Source organism: Peromyscus leucopus, chromosome 1, assembly GCF_004664715.2.
Source record: "Peromyscus leucopus breed LL Stock chromosome 1, UCI_PerLeu_2.1, whole genome shotgun sequence".
Classification (NCBI taxonomy): Eukaryota; Metazoa; Chordata; class Mammalia; order Rodentia; family Cricetidae; genus Peromyscus; species Peromyscus leucopus.
In genome coordinates, this window is record NC_051063.1 from 99265387 (window position 1) to 99290228 (window position 24842).

Here is a 24842-nt window from a genome sequence, read left to right on the forward strand (position 1 = left end):
AGTTGAAAAGAATTATCAGGTTTCGAGCAAAATAGAATTGGATTTTAATTTTAATCTTGGTACTTAATAGCTAGGGTGTCTCAAGCAAGTTATAAAAATTTATCTGTTTCTTTTTTTTTTGAAGTTTTGTGCATGCGTGCATATGTGCACTTGTCTGTCTGTGTCTGTGTCTGTGAATATGAGCACCCCAAAGGCCAGAACAGAGTATCAGTTCTCCTGGAGTTGTAGTTAGAGGTGGTTGTGAGCTGCTCAGTGTGGGTGCCGAGACTGAACTCGGGTCCTCTGCAAGAGCAGCAGGAGCTCTTAAACACTGAGCTATCTCTCTAGCTCCCTAACACTCTCCCCACTCTGAACTTATTCCTCTTTAAAAATCATCATTTTACAAAAATCCCCACCTGGGGCTGGAGAGATGACTCAATGTTTAAGAGTACTGGCTGCTCTTCCAGAGGACCCAGTTTCTATTTCTGACATTCACATGGCAGCTCACAACAGTCTGCAACTCTAATTCCAGGGGCTCTGATGCTCCTTTCTAGCTTTTACAGGCACCAAGCATGCATGTGGTCCATATACATACATGCATGCAAGCAAACAATCATACACAGAAAAATAACAAATAAACAAACAAACAAAACAAAAAAACATTAAGCATGTAAGACATAGTATTCAATACATTTTACCTCTCAGTTTTTAATAGTATTAATACACTGGCACAAGTTTTCTACATACCATAACAGACTTCAATATCTGATTGAACAAGCTACCCAGTACTTCAGCCTACTGACTTCCTTGACTCCAACAACTTCTATTTAAACTTTAATCATGCTTTTTCTCATGCCACATGTAGAACCTGCCATCTGGAGGTAGCACATTTTGGAAATTTAAATTTCAATATCTCAAACTTTCAGTCAATTTTCCTCCCTTTTCTTTTATTATCTCTTCTTCTATAAATGCTTATCGGGCATTTAGCTCCTATTCTGCCTACTAAAATGAATGAGACAGATTCATGCTGTCATGTAGCTCTGAATGTGACAAAAAGACAAATGTGTATGCAATCATAAAATGAATTGTTAACCTGTATACAGTTTAGGATGGATATCTAACCCAGCCTGGGGGCTCAGGCTTCTTGGAGATTCTACAGTCTTTGATGACTTGGAAAGAATAAATAGGATTTTTGCCAAATAAGCCAAGGCAAGGGAGGAAAGGACAGCATTCCAAGGGGCTACTTGTTGAGTCAATGAGAGTAGACTATAGAAGCCAGAGAATGCCTAGTCACAAAAAGGCTTCACAGTGGAGCTGTCAACATTCCAAGTAATGATTGTATAGACTAAGAAGTGTGTGCAAAGATTCCCATGATATTTAAGAGACAGAATTGATAAACATTGAAGTAGACATTAGTCAAGGATAAAGAGACTTCAACATGAGTACTGTTTTGGGGGCCAGTGAGATGGATTAGTGGGTAAGGGCACTTGCAACTGAACCTGGTGACCTGAGTTCGATCCCTGGCCCCTACATGGTAGGAGAGGACTCAAGTTTCTCTTCTGACCTCCATATGTGTGGCATTGACATTCTCTGTGTCATGCATGCACACACATACTAAATGTTAATTTTTTTAAAGAGTTATAGCTTAAGCAACTGGTTGGATGGTGGTATCTGATACTCAGAGACACAGAAGCAATTTGGAAGGGCATGGTGAGACCAGGGCTAGATCTGGTGGTATCCAGCTAGAAATGTATAGCAGATAGTTAGATAAATAGGTTTATGTTTAAGAAAGGTGTCTGATTTGGAGATAGAAATTACAAGTCAAAGCAAAGAGAACATGTACAATTAGACAACAATACTAAAAGAAAATACTGAAGTTTGATCTGTAGGCAGATGTTTGAATCAATGAAAATTGCCATGGATTTTAGTGTAAGGTAACAGTAGCTTTCCCTTCATTTCCTCCTCCCATCTCCTCACCAGAAGCAGCCAGATGCAGATCTTCCATCAGGAAAAGGAGTGAGCCTTTGGATTCCTGGTAAAACCCAAAAAAGCCGGCTTGTGTTTGGCCATGGACCCCTCTGCTCAGCAGGTGACGAAGGTGCACAGAACTTAAAGCAGGGTGAATGGGGCTGTGAATGGAAGGGTGATTTGGCTCCACTAGCACCTCCACAAAAGCTGACTTCCCTGTGGCGATCTCTCCAGCAAGCAGCACTGGATGTCCATTTGATAGAAGCAGGTCCACCGTATACAAAAGCCGTTCAGTCTGCAGGATAGGAACAGGACTTACTGTGCTGGCTCCAGATAGGACAGCAATCAAGCCGAAAATTGTGTTGTGTATTTTGTTGTTGTTGTTTGTTTTTCGAGATAGGGTTTCTCTGTATAGCTCTGTGCCTTTCCTGGAGCTCGCTCTGTAGACCAGGCTGGCCTCGAACTCACAGAGATCCACCTGCCTCTGCCTGAGTGCTGGGATTAAAGGCGTGCGCCACCACCGCCCGGCATGTATTCTTGTAGTTGTGAAAACACCTGAGTATGGGAACAGGTGGGCCTCAGGAGGACCTCAAAGATGGGCTACCCTCTAGCATAGCTCCTTAAGTCTCAACCCAAACTATTTCCTCACTGTCTTCATACCTGGGAAGAGGGCTGGAAAGTACCCAGATTTCCTTTGATACAGCTGCTCAGGTAATGGCCAGTAAAGGGGACCAGTGTTCCATCTTCAAGGTTTACATGTAGATCAAACACCAAGGCTGAAGGAGGTGGCTCAGGGTAGTTGGACAAGGAACTAATAGAATTCTTCATGAAGTTATCAAAGAGAGGCCAGTGTCTACTCAGAGGATACACAGGCAAGAGTCAGATAATAATAAAAATTCCATCTATGACATTCATATATTCCACCATATCCCCACTGTAATGCCCCATGAACTTTAATTACCAGTCTACCTGTGCTCTTTTGTACACTATACTTCCCATTCTTGTGGTACCTGGAGGGAAGGTGGGCTCCAAAGCCCCAGATTGTGGCAAAAAGAAAGCTGCTGATAGCCAGCAAATGCCTCCTCTGCTTTTTATTCACATTGTCACTGTCAGACTGGCTCCTGCTTTTTGAAGATTTGAAGCTTTGGGTTGCAAGATCGCTGCCACTAAAGTCCTCTGCAATGGTCACCATGGTCAGAATAGGAATCCACAGAAAAAGAAGACAGAGGGGAAAACAGAGATTGGCTATATTACTTCTTGTCACTTTTAGCTCCCTGAACCAACTTCACCAAGGAAACTATGCTTCTGGCTCAGGTATAACCCAGTTACCCTTAAGATCCCAGCTCTCTCAAAAGCCAACCTTTCTACCTCCCTACCTTGGTCATGTGGCTTCTCGTCTTCATATAAGCGTAGATGGGGGTCAAGTAGAGCACGCAAGATGAGAGCCAGGCTGGTGACTTCTGCCACACCTGGGCAAACAGCCTGATGCCCATGTACCTGTAGCAGAGAACTGGCACCTATGCGGGTAAGGAATCGGAGCACTGCAGGCACCAGTACTTCAGCGATGTGGTTGAGCTCAATGATTGTCTCTTGCTGCAGGTGGTATTCATTTGGCAGGGATGCCATCAAGACATTAAGCATGTGTTGCCAAGTCTGATCTCCACAACACCAGACTAGAGCACACCGGCCTACCACTGTAGGAGAAATGCCTGCTGCCTCTGCCACCTCTATCAAGAAAAAGGTACTCAGGGGTCGTGCTATCTGTTGACCATTAGGGAGACTCAGCTGGGGAGGGTCACTTAGGAGGCAAGTGATGGAGTCTAACCATGTAGAATTAGGGGCCCCATCACATACTATCCATAGCTGAATCCCTGTGAATTGCTCTGGCTGCTTTTCTGAGTCCACACTCTTACCGTGAGAGGCAGCATGAAGAAGCTTGGGGAAGATGCCATAGTGCCAGGAGGGACCCTCTGACCACCCTAGGAATTCTTGGGAGCTGAGCACACTAGGATATAGGTGGGCAATTTCCACAGGCTGGAAACCTTGGGTTGAGGTTTGTTCCATAGCTGCCAGCCGATTCTGAATCTTAAGTAAGCTCTTCCAACAAGTACTCTTGCCACTGCCCGCAGGGCCCAGGAGCAGAATACCAGAAGCCCGGCTCAGGGCCTGACTGAGCTGCTCCAGTGACATCAATGTGTTAGGAGTGGGAAGCAGGCCTACCTGCTGGAGTTCTTCCACCACTACTGACCTTGTCAGTCTATGGGCCACAGGTTCTGCCAACACATGGCTAGCATTAGGGAAAATCCCACAGAGCAGCTCTCGGAGCTTTTGTAGGCGGAGCCCATCAAGGATGCTGAACAGTGGTGAATGCAACAGGGCATGCAGTAGGGCAGCCTCCTCAGGGGCAGCTAAGTTGTCGGGCTGCTGGGAATCATTTTCCTCCTCAGTTGTATTTAGTGTCTGTATTGTGTCTTCTAGTACCTGCTTGAGCAGTGGCAAGCGGCAGGGCAAAGTCCCAGACACTAGATCACGCTCTAGGGAGAATAATTTGGATAGGCGAGCAGCCATTCGGGAGGCATCCCGCACCCCTGCTCCCAGCAGGTTAAGTTCTGCCACTCGCTGCAGGTCAGGCAATGCCAATGCCACAGGACGTAGGAGCAGGTGCAGATTGGCAGGCACATCAAGGCTCAGGGAACGAAATGTCAGGAAACAGCCATAGCCAAGGCGCATGAATACATGATGCTTCTCAAAGAATCCAGAACCAAGGAATAGGGGCCTGGTAGGGTTTATGGTACTGATGTTTTTGGAAGCTTTCTGGTACAGTGGGGCATAAAGATGGTGTAGTTCATCCAGACGCTGTCCCAAGGCAGAGAGCAAGCTAGGAGGTAGTTGATGAGCATTCTCCAACAGCAGCCAGGCCCCACCCTGAAGGGCACCATTCAGGTAATTGCTCAGACATCGGAACTCTATCTGGGGCAAGCAGGGCATCATTACCAGCTGGCGGCCCAGGGTCCATGCCAGGCTATTCACCATTTCTGTCTTGCCCAAACCATTCCGGCCCAGTAGGGTCCCACAGGCCACCTCCTCCAGAGCCAATAAGAGAAGTAACACTTGCCGCTCATGAATCAGGCTGGGTAGAGGCCCCAGTTTGGGCCCCAGGTACTCATAATTGTATATGAAGGACCGGCCAAGCACATCTATCCAGCATACAGCTGGTGACAGAGAGGGATCAGCAGATGCAATAGTCTTAAGACACTGGAGGGGGCTTTTGGGCTTCAAGTGAGATGAACCCAGGCGATACTTAAGTTGGCGGACCCAGTGGAAGTCTGTGAGATCACTGACATGGTGCTTCTCCAGGAGTTGTGCTATATCTCGATGAGTCACTGCCATGACCAGCAGGATACTGAACAGGCTAGTCTGGAGAACAGAAGGCAGAGGTTGCTCACCCTGGGAGCTCCTCTGAGCACGTATAAATTGCACCAGTACCTCCAGCTTGTGTACATGTATGCGAGTCGTGCGCATGGTCCCCCTATCAAACAGAGCCTCCTCCATCTCAGCACACCACACTACCTCCTCTGCCACCAGTATGCACTGCCACGGAAAAACCTGGACCGCATCTAGCCAGTGCTGGACATGTAGTTGCATGGGCACCTGTCTTTGTTGAGGCAGTGCCTTCAATGCATTAACTAGGGATGGGCCTTGAGCAAGGCGGGTGGCCACACAGTTCTGCAGCAGGTTCACTATTACAAAACGCAGACACTTCTCCAAAGAGGCCAGCCACTTAGGAAGATCTGGATGCAGAGGAAGAGGACCCTGAAGCTTCACTTTCTCTCCATATGCCCCTAGCACAGCAATCGTCTCCTCTGGAATCTGTGCAGTTGAGCTTGACTCCTTGTTATTCTTGCTTTTCTCATCAGTTGGGTTGGACCTGAAGTTCACAGCTTTAATGTGAGGAAAGCAGCGCTGTGCCCATGACTGGGCCTCACAGGTCTCTAGAGGGGCAGCAAGGAGGGCCACCAGTTCACTGTCACTGAGGAAGAAAAGGCGGGGGAAGTGGGCACATACCCCATAGAGGACATCCTCCAGAGCTACGATAATGGTCTCCAGCTCTACAGATCCTGCCTTCAGTAGTTGTTGTAGATGCTGACCTTGGAAGTAAGGGCTCCTCTTGGCATTGGGTACTATAAGTGACAGAACCATTGGGTCAGCTACAGAGATTCGCATTAGGGTCCGATACTGATCATCCATGACCTTGAAACGGGCATTCTGTGGTAAGAAAGGTGATAAGTGAGGGGTAATGTTACAGCTCTACTCTTCCACTCAGAGCCCTGATACTCAGGAGCTCTTGCCCACCTTCTTTAACACCCTTCCCTACCAGCTCAGCACCAGGAAATTGGATCTTCATCTCATGTAGAACTTTATTTAGAAAAATCCACTTCTGTTGGAAAGCCACCCATACCTCCAGTAGGGCACCTGTGTAAGCAGTTAGAAAAATACATGAGGAAGATTCTAGAGTTCTAACACCTCCAAGGGGGTTCAGCATACACCTGACCTCTCCAGTGACCCACTAGCCCAACAGAAACATACTGCTCAGCAGATCTCAGGGACCTGATTAAAGGAAGTAAAACATTCACTAGAAATAAAGACTTTGTCACATCAAACCAAGAAGGAGCCTGGGAAGTCCTTACTCTGTCCTTTGTATCTTCTATCCAATGTCCACATGTCACCCCCATACCTCTGGTTCAGTCTACATCAGGTTCCATCCATCCATCCATCCATCCATCCATCCATCCATCCAACTAGAGCCCTATACTCACCCAGGCCATACATGATGGTCACCCACTCTAAAGCTATTTTATGCAACTCTCCTGATTTTTGGATGGCTAGGATCTTGAATAGTGCTTGGAGACTGTTCTGGATGGCATCTTGCAGACTGCTGAAGTCTTAAGAAGAAAAAGATGCACTGTCAAAGTTCAGCTAAGCTGGTATTATTCTATGTAAGTCAAAGGCCAGGGGCTGGGGCAAGAAAGAGCACATCTTGATCTTCCAGGGGAGGCAATTACCTCAATACCCTTTTTTTTTTTTAATCTTCAGATATTGCATCAGCCTATAGAGTTGGTATGGCAGAGAACTGAGATCTTAAAACAGGCACTATGGGTAGACTCCAAACCATCTGACTTCTCCTGTTAGACATTGTCATTCTTATCTAGTCCTACAGACATTCTTTAATGCATCAGAGCTTCATCCTAGAAAAAGGCCTCTTGGCTCCAAGTTCCTACATAGTATGTATGCAGGAAGAATGCCCATTCTGAGATGACTGGGATAGATCCTGGTAGAAAAGTTGAGACCAAAATTTTCTTTCACTTAGCTACTTGGGGCCACTTAAAGAGTTGTCCCATAATTTGTGAGACAGGCCTGGCTACAGCATAGATAACTAGGTTAACAACAGAATTGAGAGAAATTGGTTTGGATAGATGTAGGACTCTCTAAATACCCATGTTTGAAAGAAAATACACAATACTTTCATCTCAGAGTGTCTCTACAGAAAACTATATTGGAATAGTTTGGGTCCTCTATTTTATCCTCCTTTAAAAGACCACTGAATGGTAGGGAGGCATAAAGGCCCATCTGTTGTGCTTGTCTAAGGAACATGGAGCAGACTACAAATCCTTATAGTTACCTGAGAGCTTGGATGCCACATTTTCTTTATATACCCACAAAGACCTCAGATTCTCATCTGATCTTGGGAAGGTTTAAAGAGGTTGTGTGAAGTCTTAATCTAGCTATGTCTGCCAACATATTATATATTTAAAAGGAACACTTTCTTGGGGATATTTTGGGTGTTGAACTATCCTTTTCATATATATCCTTCTTAATTTTGCTAAGAACTTAAAAGGGAGAATGAATGATTAGTAGTGTCACTAACCCTACAAAAACATGTCTTCCTGGGGTATAAATTAAATACATAAGTTTTTGTCATCTTGGGCTCACTCAGGTGAGTGAAGTCACTAGTTTCATGGTGTATGGCCACCATAAAAATTAAGATACCCAGAGCTGATGCAGATGTCTAGTACAGAGAAAGGAGAAAACCTGTAGGAAGAAATGTCAACTACACAATCCCCTGAATTAGAGCCAGAGGGAAAGTTGGACAGAAAGTAGGATAAGGATAAGATAAAAACTGTGAACGCAAGTGAAGATTGGAAGAGTTCACTTGGTACCTGAAGTTATACTTAGAGGTGGTGAACCAAACTTCACAAACAAATCCATAGTTTGTATTCCACTAGTTTTTAATATTATTTTAGTAGCAGAGGAATCTAAGAATGATACAGGAAGGTAGAATAGAACAAAGAAGCAGATTGACAAAGTGTGGAACCAGGGTCAAACACAGACAAAAAGATCAGCATAAAATGTGCTCGTGTCAAAAGTAGGAAGAGAATGTCCTTTGAATCATGGTGTGAGTATTAACTACAGATGTCTGATCTTAATATGTTTCAGTCAACACTGAAAATGATTAGTCCAAAATAAGAGAAGTGTGAATAAGAATTCCATGTAAAAATAGATAGGAAAGGTATTCCAAACCAAATACTTCACATGGATATGTGTAAGGATAAAGATTCCTGTTATAATAGAAGAGACATATCTTCTCTTCTACAACAAATTTGCACTAGATATACATTTTGCCTAGACAGACTCATAAGTAGCCCAAATGCACCTACTTTCCTCATTCTCTGTTGCTAACATTCTAGTATAGGCCATTATTATTTTTCACTTGAGTTACACCAGTTGTCTCTTAACTGATCTTCCAGTCTCTATTCTTTGCTACCCAATTATCTTTGTTGAACTAAAATGTGACCTCATCACTTCCCTACAACAAAACATTCTCCATGATTTAAATATTGCTGAATAAATTCTTTTGCATGATCTGATCTCTCTAACTTCACATGCCTATTTCCTGTTCCAAGAAGTCTTTGGGTTCTAGTCTCAGTGAGTTGGAAGGTCCTCTAGTGGATGTTCCTAGTTTCTATCATAGATATATGGACTGTATTAATCAGAAGTTTTGTTGCTATGATTAGTTGCCTGGCACACACAACTAAGGAGGGAGAGACTTAATTTAGTGCATAGTCTCAGAGGTTTTGCCAATCATGGTGGGGAGGATAAACACAGCAGTTTACATCATACCAAGAAGCAGAGAAAAGGGAAAATGGTAAGCGCCAAACCTAGATACAGCTCTCAAGGACATATCCCTAGTGAACTATTTTCTCCAATTAGGCCTTATCTCCTACTTTCTTCCACCCAACAATTCAATTGCACTATGAATCCCATCAAGAGTAAAGCCTTAGAATCACTTCCCCAAAGCCCATCAACTGTCAATCAAACCCTCAATACATTAGTATATGGGAGACATTGCAAATCAAACCACTACAATGGTACTGTCTAATGATCAAAATTCAACAGAATCACATAAACATCAAGCTATTATTTAGAATATTCCAACATTTTTGATCCAAGTTAAATTGTTTACCTGATTAAATGCAAGTATGCTTGAAAACCTATTTGTATGAGTTATGTCACAATTTTAATTATATAATCTAATCTAAAAGAGCAGTAACTACTGGAATATGTGTGAGAAAAGAGTTGCCGTTTTTATGGAAACTATAGAAGGTAAAGGTGAGCTTATAAAAAGCTCTTGTTGGGCTGGAGAGATGGCTCAGAGGTTAAGAACACTGGCTGATCTTCCAGAAGTCCTGCATTCAATTCCCAGCAACCACATGGTGGCTCACAACCATCTGTAATGAGATCTGGCACCCTCTTCTGGCGTGCAGGCATACATGCAGGCAGAATACTGGATACATAAAAAATAAATCTTAAAAAAAGAAATAAAAAGCTCTTGTTCTTAGAATAAAATGTTAGCAAATATTTTGGCTAAAATAAAAAATCTGAAGTCCTAGCTACCTACTTACCCACCTATCATGACTACATATTTAACTAATCTCTTTGATTCACTGACACCAGTTATGTTGGATAAGAGAATTTCTCATCTACCAGTAATTCCCAACACATTCTCTTAGATGCTTTTTGTCATAGTTAGCTTCAAGTTAGATCTCAACTAGACACATCTGGGAAGAAGGAACTTTAATTAAGAAACTAACTTCATGGGCTGGAGAGATGGCTCAGTGATTAAGAGTACTGACTGCTCTTCCAGAGGTCCGGAGTTCAATTCCCAGCAACCACATGGTGGCTCACAACCATCTGTAATGAGATCTGGTGCCCTCTTCTGGCCTGCAGGGACACATGCAGGCAGAACACTGCATATATAATAAAAAAGAGAGAGAGAGAGAGAGAGAGAGAGAGAGAGAGAGAGAGAGAGAGAGAGAAACTAACTTCATCTGTGGGTACATCTGTGAACATTTTCTTGATTATCAATTGATGTAGGAGGGCCCAGCCCACTGTAAGCTGAACCATACCTAGGCAGGTGGGCCTTGGCTATATAAGAGAGGTAACTGTGAGTAAGCCAGAGGAAGCAACCTAGTAGCAATCATTCCTCTGTGGTCTTTGCTTCAGTTCCTGTCTCCAGATGCCTGCCTTGAATTTCAGCCTTGGCTTCCCACGATGGTGGACTGTTACCTATAAGCCAAATAAACCCTTTCCTCCTCTAGGTTGTAAAAGTGCTGTTCCCTATGTAGAATATTTTTCTTACCTTGCAAGTCTGACAAACTTACTTCTTCAAAGGTTAGCCTGGGTCCACTGTCTAAAGTGGTAGTTCTCTTAATAACCCTAGTTCTCTGAGCTAGTCTTCACTTACCTACTGTCCTCAATATGGTAGTCTACCATACATTTAAATGTATGTTATTGGCTGGCCAGTGGTGGCACACATCTTTAATCCCAGCATTAGGGAGGCAGAGGCCAGCAAATCTCTGTGAGTTTGAGACCAGGTCTACATAGAGAGCTAGTTCTAGGACAGCCAAAGCTACATAAAGAAATCCTGTCTCAATAAATAAATAAATAAATAAATAAATAAATAAATAAATAAATAAGTAAGTAAATGGTACTGTCAGTTTCTCATTAGGCTGTAAGTTTGAGGGATATAGGGCTATATCAATCTCAGAGTGCCTTGTGTTTGGCACAAAAGAGGTCCATGAATTTAACAAAAGAATAAAAGAAAGAATGGCTCTTTGTCTTTCAATGAGGTGGCCAACCAACAGACATACATATCTTCGTGAAAACCCTGATGGGCAAGACTATCACCCTCAAGATTGAGCCCAATGACACCATGGAGAATGTCAAGGCCAATATCGAAGACAAGGAAGGCATCCCACCAGCAGTGGCTGATGTCACTGACAAGTAGATGGAGGATGGCCACACCTTGCCTGACCACACCATCCAGAAAGAGTACATCCTGCACCTGGTGCTGTGCTTACGTGGTGGCATTATTGAGGTATGCTCTTGTTGAGTTCACCGAGAAGTACAACTGCCACAAGTGCTATGCATGTCTGCACCCCTGTGCAGTCAACTGCCACAAGGGTTATGCATGTCTGCACCCCTGTGCAGTCAACTATCAAGAGAAGCATAGCCATATTAACAACCTGTGCCCCAAGAAGGGCAAATAAAGCTGAAGTCATGCTTGGCCCAAGGCTCAGGGACCAAACAGAGTCCTCTTCTGTCAACTAGTGGGGGAAAGAATGAATGGATGAGTAGATAAAACATAACATCAGCAGGGTAAAATCCAGAGGACAGAGCATTGACAAGTAGAGAGAAATATCCACAAAGAATCTGTGTTTTTCTTTTTTTTTTTCTTTTTTTTTTCTTTTTTTTTTCCCCAAGACAGGGTTTCTCTGTGTAGCTCTGGCTGTCCTGGAACTTGATCTGTAGACCAGCCTGGCCTCAAACTCACAGAGATTTGCCTGCTTATGCTGGGATTAAAGGCATGTGCTACCACTGCCTGGTTGTTTTTTCTTTTACATACTCCTCAAATTATTCCACAAAATAGAAACAGAAGGAACATTACCAAATTCACTTTATGAGGCCACAGTGATACCCAAACCACACAAAGACTCAAGAAAAAAAGAAAGAGAATTACAGACCAATTTCCCACATAAACATAGATGCAAAAATGCTCAAAAACAGAATCCAAGAACATATAATCACCATGATCAAGTAGTCTTCATCCCAGAAATGCAGGGGTGAAGTTCAACATACAAAAATCTCTCAATGTAACCCACCATATAAACAAACTGAAACAAACAAACAAAAATGACATGATCATCTCATTAGATGCCCAAAAAGCCTTTGACAAAGATGCCCATCAACGGAAGAATGGATGAAAAAAATGTGGTACATATACACAATGGAGTACTACTCAGCAGAGAAAAACAATGAAAGCATGAAATTTGCAGGCAAATGGATGGAACTAGAAAAAAATCATCCTGAGTGAGGTAACCCAAACCCAGAAAGACAGTCATGGTATGTACTACTCATAGGTGGATTCTAGATATAAAATAAAGAACAATCAGACCACAACACATAGAACCATAGAGGCTATATATATAGCATGGAGGTCCCTAGGACGACTGTGGCTTATAATAAATTTCAGTTTTACTCAATTATTGAAAAAAATAGCCAAATGAAAGGAAACACATGAACTATGAACCAAAGGCTGAGGGGCCCCCAGCTGGATCAGGCCCTCTGAATAGGTGAGACAGTTGATTGGCTTGATCAGTTTGGGAGGCAACTAGGCAGTGGGACCAAGTCCTGTGCTCATTGCATGAGTTGGCTGTTTGAAACCTGGAGCTTATACAGGGACATTTGGCTCAGTCTGGGAGGAAGGGACTGGACCTGCCTGGACTGAGTCTACCAGGTTGATCGCAGTCCTCGGGGAGGACTTGTCCTGGAGGAGGTGGGAATGGGGGGTAGGCTGGGGGTAGGGGGAGGGGGTGGGAGGGGGGAGAATAGGGGAACCCATGGCTGATATGTAGAACTGAATGGTATTGTAAAATTATATATATATATATATATATATATATATATATATATATATATATATATAAATCCAACACCCCTTCATGATAAAAGTCTTGGAGAGAACAGGGATACAAGGGACATACCTAAACATAATAAAGGCAAAATACAGCAAGCCAATAGCCAACATCAAATTAAATAGAGAGAAACTTAAAGCAATTCCACTAAAATCAGGGACAAGACATGTTGTCCACTCTCTCCATATCTACCCAATATAGTACTTGAAGCCTTAAGTAGAGCAATATGACAACTAAAGGAGATCAAGGGAATACAGATTGGAAAAGAAGAAGTTGAAGTATCACTATTTGCAGACGATATGATAGTATACATTAGTGAGCCTAAAAATTCCACCAGGGAACTCCTACAGCTGATAAACACTTTCAGCTAAGTGGCTGGATACGAAATAAGCTAAAAAAAAAAAAATCAGTAGCCCTCCTATATACAAATGACAAATGGTCTGAGAATGAATTTAGGGAAACAACACCTTTCACAATAGCCACAAATATATAAAATATCTTGGTGTAACTCTAACCAAACAAGTAAAAGACATGTATGGGAAGAACTTCAAGTTTTTGAAGAAAACATCAGAAGATAGAAAAATTTTCCAAGCTCATGGATTGGTAGGATTAACATTGTAAAAATGGCCATCTTACCAAAAGCAATCTACAGATTCAACACAATTCCCATCAAACTTTCAACAAAATTCTTTACAGACTTTGATAGGACAATACTCAACCTCATATAGAAAAACAAAAACCCAGGATAGCTAAAACAATCCTGTACAGTAAAAGAACTTCTGGAGGTATCACCATCCCTGATTTCAAGCTGTACTATAGAGTCATAGTAATTAAAAAAAAAAACATGATATTGGCATAAAAACAGACAGGGTGATCAATGGAACTGAATTGAAAACCCAGACATAAATCAACATAATATGGACACCTGATTTATGATAAAGAAGCCAGAAATACAATGGATAAGAGAAAGCATCTTCAACAAATGGTGCTGGTCTAACTGGATGTCAGCAGGTAGAAGATTGCAAATAGATCCATATCTATCACCCTGCACAAAACTCAAGTCCAAGTAGATCAAAGACTTCAACATAAAACACTGAACCTAAAAGAAGAGAAAGTGGAAACTAGCCTTGAACACAATGGTACAGGATACTACTTCCTGAATATAACACCAATATCACAGACACTGAAATCGACAATAAACAGAACCTCTTGAAACTGAAAAGCTGCTTTAAGGTGAAGGACACTGTCAAATGGACAAAATAGCAGCCTACAGAATGAGAAAAGATCTTCACTAACCCTACATCTGACAGAGAGCTGACTACCAAAATATATAAAGAACTCAAGAAACTAGATTATCAATAGACCAAATAATACAATTTAAAAATGGGCTACAGATCTAAACAGAGAATTCTCAACAGAGGAATCTCAAATGGCTGAAAAACATGTAAGGAAATATTCAGCATCCTTAGCCATCAGGGTACTGCAAATCAAAACAACTCTGATATTCCATCTTACATCTGTCAGAATGTCTAAGAACAAAAATACCAGCTTATTCTGGTGAGGATGTGGAGCAAAGGGGACCACTTCTCCATTGCTGGTTTGAGTGAAAACTTGTACAGTCACTCTGGAAATCAATATGGTGGTTTCTCAGAAAAATTGGGAATGGGTCTACCTCAGGACCCAGTTATAGCACTTCTGGGTATATACCAGGATGTCTACCATATGACAGGAGCAGTTGCTCAACTATGTTCATAGAAGCTCTATTCATTCAACTTTATCCATGTTCATTGCTGCTCTATTTATAATAGTCAGAAACTGAAAACAACCTAGATGCCCCACAACTGAAGAATGGATAAAGAAAATGTGGTACATTTACACAATGGAGTACTACTCAACTGTTAAAAAACAATGACATCATGAAATTTGCAGGTAAATGAATAGAACTAGAAAAGATCATCCTGAGTGAGGTAACCCAAACTCAGAAAGACAAACATGGTATGTACTCACTTATAAGTGGATATTAGCTGTAAAGTAAAGGATAACCATGCTACAATCCATAGACCCAAAGAGACTAGGTAACAAGGACAGTTCTGGGGGATGGGGAGGAGACACATAAATCTCACTGTGAAGGGGAAATAGAATAGACATCATGGTGGATAGAAGAGGGGTCTAGATGGGGAGGATGGGAACAGGAGGGATCAGGTGTGGGGAGGTGTGGGGGCCCACAAAGTTTCCTAGTAAGATCTGAGCTTGCTTTAACCAGCAGGGCTGCATTAGAAAATTGCTTGACCATGTGTATGGCTACCAGGTGATTGGAAAGGGTCTGCACTTGGCTGTGCTAAGGGGAGGTCTTTTGCTCCACCCCTTGGCATTCCTATAAAAAGCCCTTTAGAAGGGACAGAAGGGGCCGGTGTATAATTATCCAGGCCCTCCCGAGGCTATCCTGTGTTTCTACCTATTTCTCTCCCCTCTATCCTTCTATCTATGTCTCACTACTCTCTCCTCAAGAGTACCCTGGGGAAAATGTGGGAGTGGGTCTCCCACAGAGAAATGGGTAGATCCCCCACAGGGAGGATGGAGGAAGAGATCATTGGATGAGACAACTGAAATCAGGGGCATCTCTTGGATGAGCTAGAAACCCAGTGCATTGGAAACTCCCAGGAATCTATGAGGGTGACCCTAGCTAAGATTGCTAGCAATGGGGGATACAGAGCCTGAACTGGACATCTCCTGTAACCAAGCAAGACTTCCAGTGGAGGAATTGGGACCTGAACCCAGCCACATAACCTTTGACCTACAATTTGCCCTGACTTCAAGATGTGCTGGGGTAAAGGTGGCACATAAATTATAAGAGTGGCCAACCAATGACTGGTCCAGCTTGAGACCCATACCTTAAGAGAAAGCCCACCTCTGACACTGTCTGGAGGGCCAGGACCCAGAGGCTGGACAGCCCAGAGACCTAGGATAGAACCAAATGTGACTGGCAAAAAAAAAAAAGAAAGAAAGAAAAAAAAGTCAGTGAAGTGATTTCTAATGATATTTTGCTATACTAATAAATTGTAGCCCAGTTATCATCAGAGAGGCTTCATGCAGCAACTGATGGAAACAGATACAGATACCCACAGCCAAACATTACATGGAGCTTGGGGGAATCTTGTGGAAGGGGAGAGGAAGGATTATGGGAGTTAGAGGAACCAAGGACATCACAAAACAAAAACAAAAACAAAAAACAAAAAACAAAACAAAACAAAACAAAAAAAAACCCTCCACAGAATCTTCTAACCTGGGCTCCTAGGGGCTCACAGAGACTGAACCACCAACCAGAGAGCCTGCATGGGACTGACCTAGGCCCTCTGCATATATGCTCCAGTTGTGCGACTTCGTCTTCTTGTGGAACTCCTAACCGTGGGAGCAGGGGCTGTTTCTGACTCTGTTACATGCTTTGGGGACCCTTTCCTTCTACTGGGTTGCCTTGTTCAGCCTCAATAGGAAAGGAGGTACCTAGTCTTACCACAACTTGATATGCCATGGCTGACTTATATACATGGGAGGCCTGCCTTTTTCTGAAGAGAAAGGAAGAGGAGTGAGTGGGGTGGGACTAGGGGAGGGACTGAAAGGAGAGGAGGGAGGGAGAGGAAACTGATCTGGCTGGAAAAAAATTAATTAATTAAAAAAAGAGTTCCTGGAAAGATTAAGACATTAAGAGAGCATGGAAGATACTGTCTCAGCACATGGATGCCTTAAGTTATCCTTAAGAATTGGGGCCTGACTACAGGAGCCATATTTGACAAAATTGGTAAATGAGAAGAGCCTTTAGCTGGAGACATTTGCTGGATCACAAAGGCTGAGACTCACCTGAGAGGAGGAAGGTGCCACTATCCTTGCCCACTAACTCCCACCGGGGGTTTCGGAATGCCTGCCTTTTGGACCGCTCTGAGGTTGGAGGCTTGTAGGGCACATGCAGGATGAAGTTGAGCAGGCGCAGCTGGCGCCCCTCCCAGTACTGCTGCATCTGCTGTAGGCTCTCTTGGGCATGAATTCGTTCTTTATCATACTGCCAGACCTGGAAAAGGTATGTCTCAGAAACCAGAACTAGCTAGTGGCTCAGGAAAGATAGCCTTGAAACTAGGACTTGAGTTTGGGTCTGAGGCAAAACTCAAGGGCCTGGCCTGTGGCAGTCTCAGATATGAAGGAGGAGTAGAACCATCAGGCTTCAGGGATGTGCTGGCTGCAGCAGCATCAAACTATTAATGCTTGACCCAGGACTGCTGCCTCCACTGAGCAAGCTCCTGGATGGATCCCACTGAGTAGGCAATATCCTAGAGCCAATATGTCCTTTAGGGATAAAGTAAATGTTGGCAGATATCTGTTCGTCTATGTCTCCACAGCTTTGAGGCTACCATTCACTTCCTTCCACTAAGGTAAGCATTTGGTCAGATAAAAGTCTACAACTGCCTATCAGATCCTCATCTGTAGATGGAGACTCTTCCTACCCTCCAGGAAGGTCATCAGTCCCAACTTCCCTCTACCTACATGCCAACCACTACTGTCCCCATAGTCCAAGGGACTGCTAGGCCTTGACTGGCTTTATTACAAATAGTGGCTGCAACCAGGCCCCTCCTCCTGTGGGCCCCACCTGATTGATTCGGTCTGAAAATTCCAGCAGTGGACAGTTGAGCAGCTGGCCCAGTGTGAGAAGGTCCAAGCTTTGGAGACTGCCCAGCCCTAACACTGAAATAGAACAGGTAAGTCAGAATAACATCTAGCATATGGCTGAATGGAGCTCATATCCTACAGCTCACTTCTACCCTGATCCCAGACCAGCTTGGACTGCAGTGCAAGATCAAGAGTACAACACAAAGCCAAGAACCCAGAACCCAAGGTCCAGACACAACTCAACCCCCAGATCTGAGACTCCAGCCTGAGTCCAATCCCATCAGTTGAGAGGACCCTGTCTTGTAATGAGGGAGCATAAAAATGTGTTCCTCCTGAGTGAAGTGAGTTTAGCTTATGTGGGAAAGGGGACACAAGGTTTCCAGCAGGAGCAGCAGGGGAATTGCTCTAAACACTGTGTCTTTCCCATCCTTCTCCCCTGTTTCTAACCAAACACACCTCTCAAGAGGGATTGGCAATTAAAGTTCTGAAACTGGAGGCTTCCCAGCTTAGTGAGCAAGGGCAGGTAGCTTCGAAACTCCTCTAGCATGCGCATGCAGCGTTGTAGCACTGGATTGTGCATCCCCAGGGTGGCGCTGAGCCGTGCAGCCTCTGTCAGCCAGGCTTCTGTCTTCTCCCAGGCCATAAGAAGGCTGAACTGCACAGAGAAGAGTTCACGGTCAAACTGACCCACCCACCTCCACCTGGTAGACTTCTGCCCCAGGTGAGAGCTCCTGGAAGTACCTTGGTAAAAGCCATGCACTTCCACTCACTGAAGTTTTCAGAGATCATTCGGTAGAGCCTCCAGATGCGCTGCTGCTGTATAATAGGCCGGTTCCCAGAAGCGGGTGGGGACATAGAACTCTCATCCCCTGTGGAATAAGGCTGGCTGAGACTTGGGTTATTGAGGGAATAATGGGCCAGTGAAGAGCCCTTAATGAACAAAAGTAAAAGTAAAAAAAAAAAGATGGTGTGGTGCCTATGTAAATCTCTCAGTTCAGCAGTGGAGGTAGGGCCATGCAAAGAGCAATTATTTCAAAGAGAGGATTCCTGGGCAAATACCATAGTGGCAAAATAAAAGAGCTTCTCTTCTATTAGTCTCTAGCTCACCCACTCAATTCCAGTCACAGTGGACTTGACTGTAGCTCAGATATCCCAGGCACACCGCCTTCTGCCCAGGGCCTTTGACCTGCAGTTCATTCTTTATGAGAAACCTCTTGCCATGGAGAACTACCATTCACACCTTCACCACCTCCAACCCCAAGTCCTTGTTCAAATAGTATCTATCCCATAAAGCATTGTTCTCCACTCATTGGCATTTCCTGACACTCTTGTTCTGCTATGTTTTCTCTACATTACCTATCATTTTCTAATATGCTACATAATTTAGTAATGTTTTATAATTATTATTTATCGTCTTTCTTCTCCAACCACAATATTGGGTCCATTACAGAAGATGATTCGCCATTTGTTCATTGATGTACTTTGAGTCCAGTACATGGCAAGTAAGTGTTGAATGAATGAGTAAGTGAATGAACTCTCAGAAACTGAGGATGATTATTAAATCAAGAAGATCTAAAGGACTAGATTATTTTTACAAAAGCTGGGACAGAAGAAGGAAGTAAACACACTGCTATGCAGTTCTCTGGGCCTAGCACCACTTGGCCTGACTCCTCTGCCCTGATTTTTTGTCAATAATTCAAACTCCTAACAGGAAGGGTCAAGTCTACGGTTGACATGTTAGGATATGGGCTGCAGGCTTCCCAGTACTTAAAAAAGAGACAGAGAAATTCCTGATGAAGGATGGTTCTAAAGCATTTCTCATTTCACCTGGCCAACTTGGTAAGGCCCAGTTGGTAGCTTACCAAGGAGCAACTCACACTGTGCCCTTCCAAGAGTTAAGTGACTGTGTATGAGAAAAGAGCCCATGTAGTTACAAGCAGAAGGGAGGTAGCCTAGCTGCACTCCTGCAGAGGAAGACTGATCTCAGACAAGTAGCTCTGTCCTGGTTGGCTCCTGTGGGATAGTGAGGCCCTCACCAGTCTTTTTTCTTGATACATTGGCTGGAGGCAGTGCTTACCACATCAAGATCTTGGCTATTCTTTTCTATGACCTGCTGCTTGGAATATGACAACACTGACCAGTGCTAAGTTTTATAATGAGTGTATACATTTCTCCCTAATCAGCATTTACCCTGGGCCCCATCAAAATCTAATGAAACATTCAGCTGTTTGTTTTCTCTACCAGACTGTGAACTTCCTGTATCCACTAATACCTGAGTCCTACAACAAATGAGGCTTTTGTCCTGCATGTTTGTTTATAAGAGACTAGTGGAGGTATTGATTCCCAAGGCTTGCTTAGGATCACAGAGGGCACAAGACCTGGAGTCCCAACCCTTATCTTAGTTGGAGGGTTCATCATAGGGTGAAAGAGGAGAAGGTGAAGACCAGTACCAGTGAAGGTGGTGTAAGCATAGCGTAGTTCATTGAAGTTGTTGTATGTGTTCAAGAACTGGTGCTCCAAGGCAGTAAGCTGGTGCTCAGTGCTCCTCTGGTCTTGTGAAGGATCCATGAAGGGGCCAGACAGTGCCTTTGCCAACAGGCCTTCCAACTCTGCCAATGCTGCTGCCATCAGCTGCTGCAGCTTGGGCACAATGGCATGTCGCTTACTAAGCAGGAATTCTGAAGCCTGGCTTCTCTCAAACTGAAATGCCTCCCATATATCCAGAAGCTGTGGGGCAAGCAGAAGACAGTGAGATGTGGTTATAGAGAAGGGAGACCAAAAGGGATGAATGATTCCTTGAATTGTTCTCTCACCGATATGTCTAGAGTCTCATTCTCAGCAATGAAACAGTGGTTGCGGATGAGGTCATGGAGTGATCGGACATATTCCACTCGCTCCTCCAGCTGGCTGTATTGCTCATTGGCTTCATTCAACTGCAGAGATTACAGCATGAGACCAGTACCCCGAAAAACCTGCCTACCTCTTTGAACTCACCCTCAAGAGGCAATCCCATCTTCCAGAGTGGGCATCTGGAGGCTCCAGAGCCAGCTTCAGCATTTAAACCATTTGAGATAGAGGAGTTACCTAGGATCAGATTCCTTTTTGACTCAGGTCTTAAAACTGGTCTAGTTTTTAATCTCCCAGACCTGATGACAGGACAACATATCTCTAAATTACCTACTGTCACAAGAAACAGAACCATACCTCTTTAAAGCAGTGGTTCTCAGCCTTCCTAATGCTGAGACTCTTAAATACAGTTCCTCATGTGGTGGTGACCCCAACCATAAACTTATTTCATTGCTACTTCATAACTGTAATTTTGCTACTGTTATGAATCACAATGTAAATGTCTGTGTTTTCTAATGATCTTTTTTTTTAAAAAATTATTTATTTTTATTTTATGTACATCAGTCTTTTGCCATGGGTGTTAGGTCCCCTGGAACTGGAATTATAAACAGGTGTGAGCTGCCATGTGGTTGCTAGGAACTGGACCTGGGTCTTCTTGAAGAACAGTCAGTGCTCCTAACCACTGACCCATCTCTCCAGCCCCCTTTTCTAATGATCTTAGGCAACCCCCATGAAAGGGTTGTTGGATGCTCAAAGTGGTCTCACCCCACAGGTTGAGAACATTGTCTTAAAGCAAGACTCTATCTTGTTTCTTCAGGGTCTGGTCCTGACATGAGTAAGCAGAACACTACACAAACAGGGCAAGAATCAGTAAGAACAGATAACATATATAAGCATATATACATGCATAGTTTAAGATCATCAAACCCCATAAAGCTCAACAGAAATCTAAAGAGAGTGTGCTGAGCCCTGAAGCAGGCAGGGCCCTGGATATACAAGGAAGAAAGGATGAGGAGACCTCACCTTTTGGGAGCATTGTGCAATGGCATGGATGTCTGAGTTGATAGTTTGGAAGACCCGCAAGAAATCTGTCAACTCTGTCATCAGCTGCTGATTACGGCTCCAGCATTCACTTTGTACCTGTGCAAGAATGTTCTTCCTCAAGTTGTCTAACTTGGATTCTTGAAACAAGAGGGGATGCATGAAAAATAAGTATATAAGAATTAGTATACAAGAGCAAATGGGCAAAAAGGAAGTTTCCTCATAATATGACAACAGAGAACACATGAGAATAAAGGGACAGTCACAAGAGGTTCTCACAGTATGATAAATCACTGAGTTGCCTGGAGCCCCTAGTCCAGCATAGTGAAGGGAAGGGGACCCTGAGAAGGCTTAAGGAGGTCTCTGCAGAGTTGGACATTGAAATGAATGTATGAGTAGTACAATGCTCCAAGCATGAACATGGAGTACACACTCATGAATAGCAGGTCTTTGTGTTTCAGAGTCTTTCTTCTTTCAGAAGAGATACCAAGAAGAGGGGTAAAGCTGCCTTTATCTGTTTTGTTTTTGTTTGTTTGTTTTTTATCTTTTTGGGTTTTTGTTTGTTTTTGGGGGAGGTTGTTTTGTTTTGTTTGGATGCAGGGTCTTACTAGCATGTGCCACCAAGCCCAGCTCGCCTTTTGCTTTTGCAGATTAAAGAAAAGCAATTCATGTAATCAGATTACAAACATAATATAGAGTTAGACATGTATAAATGTAGTCTGTGATATACACATATATCAAAAATAATATTATAGTTATATTTTATTTTATATACTGCATAATATTATATAAAAGTAAACACACCTAACCCCTATTAGTGACTATGCAAGTGGTAGGTAGAATAGTGAGTTTGGAGGCAAAACAATTGAGATCCACTGCATATGGCACTTTCAGAGACTTGGAAAGAGTATTCCAGAGAATTAGGCACCAAAAGACGAAACTGATAAAATCTACTGAAGGACACCTATGCTGAACAGAGCATCTCTCTTGGTGATGATGGCTAGGCCACTGAATGGTGCTGCTTTGGGACCAGGAGGATTAGGCAGGAGTGCAACAGTGACACCCCATGGTGTGAAGAAGCAGTGATGTCATAAGTATTAGGGCTCCTTGGGACCATGAGCTGGATGGAGATGGATTGAGAAACTGATTTGAGAGACAGTAAAAGGGAGAAGAAAGGAAAAGTCTTGGCGATGGGTTGGGTGTGGTATATTTAATGCCCTTCTCTGTTCAAAGGAGTTTGGAAAGAAAAGAAGCAGAGTTAGCAAATAAAGTAATAAAATATGATCAGCAAGAAGACTGAAGCAGACGGAGAAAACAAGAGGAAATGAAAAACATCATTGCCTACGTCAGCCATTTCTACAAGTAATTCAAAAATAAAGCCAAAAAAAAAAAAAACCAACGAACCAACCAACCAAACAAACAAACAAAAAAACCCCAAACCCGAAACCAAACTTATTTTGTTTTCCTTCCTATAACCTTGAGTGACACATTTTAGCATATCTAAGTTACAAAGAAACTGAAACCATGTGGTCTTACATCACAAAGCAAGTGAGGAACAGAGATAGGACACTACCTCTGAACTGAAGAGACCAGTGGATCCTGGATTTTACAAACTAGAAAGAAAACAGACTCCTGGGGCACAGCCAGGGAAAGACCTGCCCAAAACAAGATCACAAAGAAAGCAAACCAATCACGTCATCTTGTTCCTGCCTTGCCAGAATGAACCCCTGCCCAAGAGCTGGAAGCTTCAGTGGCCTATAAGAAACCTGGTGAGGAGCAAAAGCCCAAAGCTGAGGCAGGCAGGGTGCTTTCAAACAAAGCAATCTCTCTCTAGTCCCCAGAGTCAAGGCTCTTACCTTCATAAAGAAAGCAGGCCTGTGGGGTGTGTGTGTGTGTGTGTGTGTGTGTGTGTGTGTGTGTGTGTGTGTGTGTGTGATGAGTCTAATATTCAGTCTTAGCAATAGCAATAGGTACTATGGTTGGGACTGTGTGAGAATCAAAACAACTTCCATTTCTCCTAAGAAAAGAAACCAATGGCTTCCTAATCTATCCTACCATAAGCCTTTCTAAGGCCAGCTCATAGTCCAGGCACTTAGCTAGTACATGATAGCATGAGCCATTCTTCCCACAGGAAGGAAGAGAGAGAAAAGGGGAGATGACAAAAAAGAGGTTGTAGGGTAAGAAATGATAAGAAGGCTGGGTGGTGGCTCACATCTTTAATCCCAGAACTGGCCAGCAGAGGCAGGCAGATCTCTGAGTTTGGGGCCAGCCTGGTCTACAGAACAAGTTTCAGGACAGCCAGGGCTACACAGAGAAACCCTGTCTCCCCCCCAAAAAAAAGTGACAAGAGGAAGAAAATAAGATGGGCTGAAGAGGAAACAGAATAGTGTTATTAAAGGACCAACCTTAATAATATTCTTCCCAGGGGCCCAGAAGAGAAGCTATGAATGGTGAGAATGAATTTTCGGGAAAAGAATCTAAGCACACCAAGCTCTTTATCCATCTACTTTATTCCTCTGGGATAAAATCCTATCTTCACAACTTCAGTTCTGTTTTCATGCCCAACTCCTTTCTTACCTGATTTCTCTCTACCTTTATCTGCTATCCTCTTTAAGTTCTATCTTAATTCTGTCATCTTAATTCTGCCTCATCTAGGTTCTTCTCATCTTGTTCTTACCCATCTAGTACTTCCCCATCTGGCTGTTCCTCATCTTCCACCTTGTCCTCAGGTTCTCTAGTCAAAATCTTCCTTCTCCCTCTCAGTTCTCCATCCTCAAGTTCTCTAGGGTATTCAGTTATAAACCCAAGCAATAGCAATCCTCTTCCTTCAGCCAGGTTACCAGGCTTGAATTCCTACAGAGTCATAAAGGCAGGTAAGAATTTTCCTCAGGGAGTGACCATCAGGTTTTCTTTTACAACCCAAAAAGGGAGTAGTAAAGGAGGAGGTCAACTGAGAGCTAATGATCAGTTAGTATAGCAAGAAAAGGGAATTTATATGCTCAGCCTATATTCCTAGAAGTGGTTAAGTAAGAGGTTAAGAGTCTATAATGTTAGTAAGGCTGTATAAGAAAGAAGGGTCTGTAGCTAGAGTTTTCCTGCCTTGCCCACAGTCAGGACAAATCTCTGTCACCCGCCAGTCCCACAGCCGCTCAGACCCAACCAAGTAAACACAGAGGCTTATATTGGTTACAAACTGTATGGCTGTGGCAGGCTTCTTGCTAACTGTTCTTATAGCTTAAATTAATCCATTTCCATAAATCTATACCCTGCCACGTGGCTCGTGGCTTACTGGCATCTTCACATGCTGCTTGTCCTGGC

General features: G+C 43.4%; 1 protein-coding gene across 1 annotated transcript in view; it reads right to left on the minus strand.

Annotated features, from left to right (window-relative positions):
- The window catches only part of Dnhd1 (dynein heavy chain domain 1), a 75801-nt gene that overhangs the window by 29496 nt on the left and 21463 nt on the right, over positions 1 to 24842 (minus strand). The window contains 13 exon segments of the mRNA XM_037211850.1: positions 1957 to 2242; positions 2608 to 2800; positions 2958 to 3123; positions 3324 to 6213; positions 6323 to 6420; positions 6765 to 6890; positions 16836 to 17043; positions 17617 to 17711; positions 18093 to 18291; positions 18378 to 18505; positions 20087 to 20389; positions 20392 to 20569; positions 21507 to 21664. Of these exon segments, the coding sequence (XP_037067745.1) occupies positions 1957 to 2242; positions 2608 to 2800; positions 2958 to 3123; positions 3324 to 6213; positions 6323 to 6420; positions 6765 to 6890; positions 16836 to 17043; positions 17617 to 17711; positions 18093 to 18291; positions 18378 to 18505; positions 20087 to 20389; positions 20392 to 20569; positions 21507 to 21664 (5028 nt within the window).